Source organism: Corvus cornix, chromosome 3, assembly GCF_000738735.6.
Source record: "Corvus cornix cornix isolate S_Up_H32 chromosome 3, ASM73873v5, whole genome shotgun sequence".
Lineage (NCBI taxonomy): Eukaryota > Metazoa > Chordata > Aves > Passeriformes > Corvidae > Corvus > Corvus cornix.
Window position 1 is genome coordinate 42,777,675 of NC_047056.1, and position 9,465 is coordinate 42,787,139.

Consider the following 9,465-nt stretch of genomic DNA (forward strand, 5'->3'; position numbering starts at 1 on the left):
CGGCTCGGTCGGCGGGAGCGGCTGCCCGCAGTGACGCGCGGGGACGCGGCGGGCGGGGCGGGAGCGGAGGGAAGGAAAGGGAAGGGAAGGAAAGGGAAGGGGCGGAGGGGACTCTGCCGGCGCGCGCATTCCGGAAGGACGCGGCCGCAGCCCGGGCACTGCTGCTGCGCGTGCGCCGCGGCGCCAGCGGATGCCGGCTGCGGCACTGCCGCCCGACGGGAGCTGAGCTCGGGATGGAGGACGAGGATTTCTTGTTGGCGCTCAAGTTGCAGAAGGAGTGGGAAGAGCAGGACAAGGCAGCGGCGGCGGCAGTAGCAGCAGCAAAATGCCCTGATCTCTCGCCGCACCGCTCGTCCCTCCGCCCGCTGTCGGTTGTGGATGAGGCGTGGGAGCTGCTGGACCCCAGCCCCGACGTGCACGCCCTGTTCGTGCACTTCAACCAGACGCTCTTCTGGGGGAAGCTGGAGGCGGTCACTGTGTCCTGGAGCCCCCGCATGACCAGGTGCGGCACCGGCGGGGTATGGGGCGGAGCGCCGGCCCGGCTTCCGGGGTTGCCCTGTCCCGGGGGCCGGGGGGTGTGCGGGGGTGGTCGCCAGGGGCGGGGAGGCGGCGGGGAGGCTGGTCCCTGTGATTCGGGGCCCCGGCAGCGTGCGCGGTGTCGGGGCGGTGGGAAAGGGCTGGCACCCATGGAGCCGCAGCCCGCCTTGGCGTGTGGCTGCGAGTGTCGGGGAGGCGGGGAAGAGCTGCCGCACTTGTCACTCTGTGCTGCTCCTCGCTGTGCCCCGCTAGCGCCGTGCTGGTGCCAAGGCTTCTCTTCCCGGCCGCTTGAATGTCCCGCATCTCTGGCATATCCCGTAGGGCGGGACATGAGGTGGTCGCTGTCCTTGTCTCCTTTGCTTTGCATCTGTCGTCCCTGGCAGCCACCTATGGCTTTCCCCGGAGGGATGTTAAGATGGAAGAAATTACTTGGTCTTAGACGGTGCGTGTGGAAACCTCACGTACTCGTGTTCATGATAGTTGTACACGTACTCAGTCTTCATGATAGTTCTACCGCACGTCCGAAAGGCAATTAAGAACCAATAATAGTATATTACAAAAACCTAGAACAGACTAGGAAGGGGAATATAGAAGAAATCTGAGGTTAAACAAAACCAGGAATCTTAGAAGTGCAGTCTGCAGTTCCGCAGCAGATGCAGTTGCTGGCGGCTGGAGTCCTGCCCCCCTCTTATCCTCTGCTGTTGCAGTATTCTTTAGACATTTGGAAATAGTTGAATATTGCACTGGTAGAGGACTAACTCAGTAACACACAAAAATAGTGGTGTTTGCTGGATTAGCACACAGAAGTGAAGGTATATGAAGGTTTGGTATGAGTCTAAAGTTGAGGGAGGGTGGGAAGTGAAATTGAAGCAATCAGCAATTAAGTCAGTGTTTGCTGCCGTGACTCGCCAGCATCCGTATAGTGTTATTTCACTCCATCACGAGTTCTAAAGGAAACATTCTTCTGCCTTCAAAACAGGCTTTTCTACTCTAAGGAACTTGTGGATTTTTTTCTTCTCAGCTTAATGGTGCTGAGTTTTTCAAGTAACTACTCAAAGTGATTTTTTTTTCCTTGTTCTGAGTGACCTAGCATGTGTTTACAGGGGGTGGTATTTTAGCCTAAATTCTCCATTTTCTTCATGTGCTACAGAAAGAACAGATTTTCACATTTTCTTTCTGCTTTTTCTTTCAGCTCTGCTGGTATCTGTTCATATCATGAAAGAAGTGGGTTGTGTTCCATTCGTCTCAGTGAGCCGCTTCTAAAGTTAAGGCCAAGGAAGGATCTTGTGGAGGTATTTGAACATGGCTTATGAATCTACACGTAAAGTGCATTGTGCCTGCCCCCTCCGCTGCTCCATACAAACATTCTGGATTTTGTAGTGGGATTCTTATGTGCAGTAACTTATGGATCATAAAATACTGTTATGCTAGTGTGGCTTGTGTTGCAGTATCATGGTAATCTTTAGTTTTATGTTTCTAAGTGGGCAACTCAAAGTAGGAGGCTAAAGTCACTTGTTTGTTTTATTGACTTTATAAAGAGAAAAAAAACAGCCCAAGTTTTTAACTCCTAAATTATCCTTTAATATTCGAATATGGACTGTAGTTTTGAAAGGGCCAACGACAGAAAATAAGGCTGTAGGATATAACTTAACATGACTTTGTGTTGCTTCGTGGGCCTCTGCCAGAGCTGCTGCTATCAGCTGGCTGAACATTCAGGTTTGCCTAAGGACAGAAATGCTGTAGAGTTTCAACTTGTTCAAAAGTGGCTCTTTTTTTGAGTGTAGGGGATGAGCTCTTTAAAGATGTGACTTAAGTTTGAAGATTATTTCTTCTTTTTGGAATGCTGCTTATTGAAGTGATATTCTCCAGCATGTTTTGGTGGTGTGGGAATAGTGCTAATTTGGTTTGATAGATCTAAGCATTATGTTTTTATTCACTGAATATACGAATAATCAAAGATAAGATCAGTACCATAATCAATGTAGAGGACTAAAATAGCTGCAGCTTAATTTTGAAATTGAAAACGCAATGCTTTTCAGTAAATATCTAATGGTTGCATCATTTCAGACACTGTTGCACGAAATGATCCATGCCCTGCTCTTTGTTACTCATAACTACAAAGATCGTGAGTCTCATGGACCGGAGTTCTGCAAGCACATGCGTCGCATTAATCTCTTGACTGGAGCCAATGTCACAGTAAGAATAATCCTCGTCTCCTGATTTAACAGAGCTTTCTTCCTGATCTGGTGCTTTAGTTGCCCAGTGTGGTATGAGTGATCTTCTTGTTAGACACTCCACAGTTGGTACCAACACAAATTTGCATCCAAGTGTGTGCCAGTTCCATAGTTACTTTGTTGGGGACTGTGGTGAGAACAGGTTGAGGAAGACGTGGTGAGTTGTTAGTCATATAATTTTCAGCTATATTCTCTGTAAGAACTTTTCTTTAAGCTTTTGTGGTAAACTAGAAACAGCTTAATGGTAGCAGGGACAGAAGAGCTCCATGTGAAGAGCAGTCAAGATTTATGTCAATAGAGGGTAATGATACTTATGTCAATATTTAAAAATAATGTGTCTAATAAGATCAGTTAAGGTAACAGCTGAAAGGAGAATACAATACTGGTATTGTTTGCAGTGCATTCTAAACAATTCATCTTCTAGGTGAAATTGTAGATAGATTTCCAAAGTTATTTTATTGCAGTTTAAACAAAATAATGAGGACATAGTCCTATGTATCCTATCTTTTTAAAGCTTTGTTTTAATGGTAGCTAAATGTTGACCAAATTTTATTCAGGTCCAGCTCTTTTAACTGCTAATATAAAAATCACAGCAGTAGTGGAAAGAATTGAATGGAAATAGATTTTTTTAAAAAAATACTATAGAGCTAGTGATATCAAATTTGTAACTTCCTGAATGACTGTTTGTTTTTTGTGGTTTTTTTTTTTTAAATTAGATCTATCACGATTTTTATGATGAGATTGATGTGTACCGCCAGCACTGGTGGCGATGCAATGGCCCCTGCCAGAACAGAGCGCCTTACTTTGGGTATGTGAAGCGCTCAATGAACAGAGCACCCAATCCACATGACTTCTGGTGGGATGAACATCAAAGGACATGTGGGGGCACGTTCACCAAAGTGAAGGAGCCAGAGAAATTCTCAGAGAAGTCCAAGCAGAAAACTCAGACAACAAAACTTCCACACTTCAAATCAACTAACAAAGGTATTTTATGTTTTTTTTTTTTTTTCTTTGCCAGACTGATTTTTGTCCAAATGTTTTCTTGAACAAATATGGACGGAACACTACGTAAGCTTGGTTTACATGTTACTGTTACACAGCCAAAGAACAGGGCCTGTTTGTTTGTGCACTTCTAGGCACAAATCCCTCAACTGAATTGTCTACAAAAAGTTCTGTTTTATGCACTATTTTCAAACAGCAGATTTTTTTGTGTGAAGCACCTCAAATACTGAGCCATGGTTTTTTAATGAAAACGTCATTAACTTATTTTTTAATCTGATTTTGCAGGCAAGACACAAATGCATGGTATGCAAGACCTGATGCCTTTTAGTGGAACAGGATATCGGCTTGGAGGAGGAGACGGTGTCCTTTCAGAAAAAAACACAAATACCAGCAGCTCCATTGGAAACAGTGAAGCACACGGCTCACTGCATCATTCAGCAGTGAGGACAATACCAATCCCTAAAAATGAGATAAAATGGGAAAAATTACCCCGTAGTGGCATCTTTCCGCTTCGTACCAATGGTGCCAGTGAAAAGACCAACTTAGCTGTAAAGCGTGAATTTCCAAAACCCTCTGCTGCCTGTACAGAAGATGACGAGAACAACTGTGGATTGCCTGCTAGGATGGCTTGTGTTACTGAAGGAACATCAGGCCAAGGCTCACCAGTTGACAAGAGGGCTATGCCATCTTCTAACTGGTCACCAAAACAAATTTGTTTGGAGCAGACCCCAACAGTTCAGGATGCATCTGAGAAAAAAAGCTTAGAATGTGTTAGTACCCTGCAGCGATGGCCAAAAAAGGAAGACAAAACTGCCTTTGAAAAGTATTTCATCAAAAAGGGGGGTACTGATGTCACTACAACTACAAAAAACAGAGCTGAATTTACACAGTCCTCTGCAAGTCCTAGCAATCCTGTGAGGCAGGATAGAAAAGTCAGTTGTCCTGTCTGCGAGACTGAAGTTTTGGAATCTAAAATAAATGAACATCTTGATTCTTGTCTTGCATAAAACAGCAGAAAGCTGTCTCAAAAAGATGAATCCGGGTTGGAAACGTTGCTTGAAAGGTAATTTTCTCAGGGTTTGCTTAGCTGTGGTTACACTCCTGTGTGCTTGTTCTGAAATGGAATTTAAAATGTAGCTGACCTCCATATCCCCACACTAGTAAGTAAAAATTGTGTGGAATGCTGCTAGAAATACTGGTAAAGACTGCTCCTGGACATGTCATAAAAGCTTTCATGATTTCCCATTTAAACTTCCAGTGCTATACAGGACAAATTAGGATTAAAGTGACATTACCTGACAGTCTTCAATTTACTTCTGGAAGCCAGCCAGCTTGGTGGTTAGCAGGCCAGTCAGTTGAGTACTAAAGCCACTGTGCCATGAAAAGTTTTGAGTGCCAGGCACATGTGTTTTCTATATGAGCTTCCTGAAATGTTCTCCTGCTGCGCTAAGGTATTTAACGGGTTAAACATTAAACGGTTTGATTCCTTACAATCAGTAAAACTGATTGTAAATATGTTTGCTTAAATACAAAAATTGTTTTATATAAATAGTTTTTAAACAAAATCGTTTTATGTCTTGTTAGCGTAGTTTCAAATGGCTGTATCAGCCTGGTTCGTACATGTGTACTGTATTACTGCTGCTCTCTTAACTCCTTTTAAATGCTTCATATGTTTTAAAATATTGACACTACAGAAGATTAATGTAAATTACTTTGTTCTTGCATACTTTAAATAAATTGTTACTGAAGTTTAAATTTCCACTAAGCCTGGCCATTCTGTGTTACTTACCAGTGGTTTTACCTGTATATTTAATAACAGTCTTGTTTATTAGAGCCTTTCTGTATTAACACTTTTCCTTCTTAAATTTCCCTGTAAAACGGGTGCTGGTGAATACAGATTGCATCAACTTCTGCTTTCACCATCCTGTTTTTAAAACAGTTTCATTATTGTTGCACTTCTGTGAAAAATTTTACAAATACTGATAGTAAAACTTGCTTTCCCATGTTAATTTTCCATACTTCCTTCTTAAAGCTGCAACATCTATCAGTGTTTCCAGTGATACTTGACATTTTCAAGGGCAGGACTACCAAGAAATATTTGTATTATCTTATGTTTTTAAGATGAGGATGAGAATTGCGCCACAAAGGATCTCTCACATCATGAAGCACTTGTGAGAGGTATTTCCTTTACAATTGTTCTCTGCAGTTTCCTCATTTGTCTTTCCTACTGTGACAGATGGGAGTAAAGGAGAAGGACTGTGGGTATTGTTAAATGTGGGGATTTTTTTCCTAATGTCTTCTTTTACTTCTAAACTGTTCATCTGAAGGCCAAACAGAAAACAAATGAGGAATTTGGTGTAGCCTGTGGAGGGACAGGGAACTTAAGCTGTAGGCAAGTCTGTCCCTCACATACACATGTCCTAAAATAGATCTTTGTCCAAACAATTGAGCAATTCTGGATTAGCTATGGAAAAAGAGCACCTCTGTCATATGTGTTTTTACAAGGAAGTATTCTAATACCAGGATCTCTTTTATCCAGAGAGGAAGGCTTTGCAGTTGCTACTTATTGCAGCCTGTTATTAATGGGTCACGGCCACCTTCATTCTGGGTATGTTACTGTGAATGCTGTTTCTGTAAAATGTTGTGCTTGAATACAGTGTCCTACCCACAAGGATAACAATGACTGCCAGTATAAAATACGCTGCTCAATTTGGGTCAAAGGTGAGAAATTTCATCTTCTCTATCAGTTGTCCATGTCCTTGAGTGAGTTTAAATACTGCCTGGAACAACACAAGCTGTCAGTGAGCCTTGAACAAACACGCTTCATTGAAGTGCAGCGTCAGTTGCCTGAATGGAAATCTGAGAAACAAGTTAATAGACTCGATTTCTGAGGCAAAGCAGCTATGAAAGAGGGTCGAGCGTGTGCGTGCATTTTGTCAACAGAAGGTTCTGCAAACTAAAGGAAAAAGCCATCTCATTTTCTGGTGACCTACTAGAATTGCTCTGAATGATTCAGACTCTGAATGATTAAAACTACGTAAGTGGGGTTACTTGGCTCTTTCATTATTATAATAGGAGACTGCTCTTCAGATGCCTTGAAACTGGTCATCAGGCTAGAAATCTTTAAGGTTGAATGTTAGCAAGTATTTTTTATGTTATGGAAATGTTATCTAGGAAGTTTTCATAATACTTGAGTTCTGATGAAGCAGTGGGAAGAATTTTTCTCAGGACTACTAAAATACATTCATATATTGCAAGAAGAGATGCAATAGAAATAGTCTGCTTTATAAGGTATTTTAAAAGCAATAATGTGCATTCATCTCTCCTTCAGCATCTCCAGTAGTCCAACGACTCTTTGTTTTCACCTGGCATATCTGGGTCACATGGGAGAAGTGTATTCTCACAGCAAGTTCAACCCTGATGCCTGGGCATAAGCTGATGTGGAGGCTATTTATGTCTGGGTGGAAGCAGCCCCCTCAGGCAGGGCAGGCCCTGCTGCTCAGAGTGTGGCATCAGGAACCTGTTACCTGAGCCCCCTTTCTAGGAGCATTTTCCAAGAGAACCACGAGAGAAATATTGTTCATTTGGAACAGGCTGTGCTACCTGCCTCTGGACCAGTGCAATGAAGGGCACCGGGTAATAATCTAGTACCAAACCAAAGGCTAGAGAGGGCTTAGTCATGACTGGACAAGGAGTGAATTCCGGAGGTGCAAAGTAGCTATTCAAACTTCCAACTTCCCTTGGTGCAGCAGGAGGACGTGCAGTAGACTAAATGGCTTGTGAGGGCTTTCTTCCTCATGTGTTCTTCTGGTGCCCCTCAATTCTCTTGCATTTTCCATGCACACAGCATCTCTTCAAGTAAAGCAAGATACACTTTACTGAAGGGTAACAACCAGAAGGAATCAACAGGAAGTTTCTGAGGAAAAAGCCAGATGGACATCTCTTCTAAATGGTTGGAGCAATTCAAGGTGATGGTGGGATGATGCAGACTACTCTGGCTGGAGAATGTTAAGAAACTGCCACCACAGCAGTTTGCTCCACCACTGCTGGGTCTGGTCATCCTAGAGCACCATGTCTGTGCCTTTTGTCACCTTAAATTGAAAGGCCACTAAGAAGTTGGAGCAGGGGTCCTCATGAGGTTACACCTGACCTACATCCCCCTACAAGCATGATTGTTGCTGCCTGACATGGTGAAGGCAGCCCTGAAACCGCTGGTCTCCAGCAGCTGCTCCTTAACAGATAGCCAGCATTCAGCAATTCTACACTCCAAACTGAATACCCAAATTCTTACTTGCATCTGCATTACTACAGCTGTCTTGAGGTCTTGGGCTTAAAGAAACTATTTTTTAAAATAGGAATATAAAGACTCTGCATAAAATTATCCTTGAAGTGTCGTTTGTGGGCAGACAGGCCATGAAAGAGGCTTGCATTTCACTGTGTGTGAAAACACGCGTGTGTGATTTCATATACTCGTGTGTAGCGAAAAAAAAAGCCAAGACCGCAGGCTGTGTGGAGCTCTGGGACTCCTCACCATGCCGTTAGGTGGCACTCCTTGCACGTAAGGAGTTCTTACTTCTTCCTCTCTAACCTGTGCGGGGAGAGAACAAAGGGTGCAGCATTGGCAGGCTCGTATTTCACCTACACTGCACTCCAGGCTGAACGTGGACGAGCAGCAACCCTGGCTGGACCACAAACAAGTTAAAGGAGGAGGAGCAGTGGTGGTGGTGGGGGGGAAATCTGCAACTAGCTGGGGATGAGAAGTAAATTTACAACTAACTAGATTCTGTGAGTGATTCTTTAACTTTGCTGTGAGAAACACTTGGAAGATGAGAGAGTAGCTCCTTCTTCTAGTTCAAGGCTCAGGAGTAACCCCAAAGCACCCTTTTGTGGGTTACAGATACTGCACTGCTTGCATCCATTGCAGTGACAAAGTTAATTTTCTGTCACCATTTGGCATCAACAGAGCTCTACAAGAGATGCAGGACAGAGTTTTAGGAAGTCAGAGGGGTTATAAAATACAAAACTCCTGTGCCTCAGCTAAGCCAGGGAGCCAGAGGGGTGTAACAGGCCCAGTGAAGGGTAGTGTACCACAGGTGTGAAAACTTAAAATGGGATGTGGCCGTGGCCTTAATTATTCTGTTTCCTTTTAGCTTCTGCCAGGCCAGGCTGCTTTAAGACTAGATTAAATTTCTAAGCAGGTGCAGCAGCTGGGCCTGAATAGCTCACCCTGTCTCTGTTCCATCCATCCCCCATCATTCACATAATTTCAACAGTTTTTTTGCCTTAGCATGTCTTAGACGTGACATTTCCTAAGGTGCATAACAAAGAATGTTTGAAGGGGCAAAACCCAACAAGTCAAGTATTTGGCTTCACCATTGCTTAATTTAAAAGCAGAGATTATTTTAACTGGTGTCAATCTCTGGATCATAGTTTTTGTGTTTACTGCAAGTACCTTCTCTTCAGAGATCTGTCACTAGTGGCATAAAAAGTCTGGGGCAAGATGTGGGCTTGAGCTCAGTGAAGGCCTGGTACAGGATATGAGCTATAGGAATATGGTTTAGTTGGGGGCTTTGATTCTTCTCGTGGCTTCGTCAAGCAATTTACAATGGCAGGAATGGCCATAGGGCCTCTCTGCTCTTACCCCACTTTCTCCCCACTGCTTTGCTCCCCTGCCTTTGTCTTCCCACTGACA

The 9,465-nt window shown here is 43.7% G+C and overlaps 1 protein-coding gene across 1 annotated transcript; it reads left to right on the forward strand.

Annotated features, from left to right (window-relative positions):
* Positions 1–132: 132 nt before the first annotated feature.
* SPRTN (SprT-like N-terminal domain) lies at positions 133–5,538 on the forward strand. The gene is made up of 5 exons (XM_039568976.1): positions 133–502; positions 1,730–1,829; positions 2,605–2,733; positions 3,488–3,755; positions 4,059–5,538. Exons 1-5 carry the CDS (start codon positions 234–236, stop codon positions 4,778–4,780), a joined length of 1,488 nt encoding a protein of 495 aa, XP_039424910.1. The 5' UTR covers positions 133–233; the 3' UTR covers positions 4,781–5,538.
* The last annotated feature ends 3,927 nt before the right edge of the window (positions 5,539–9,465 follow it).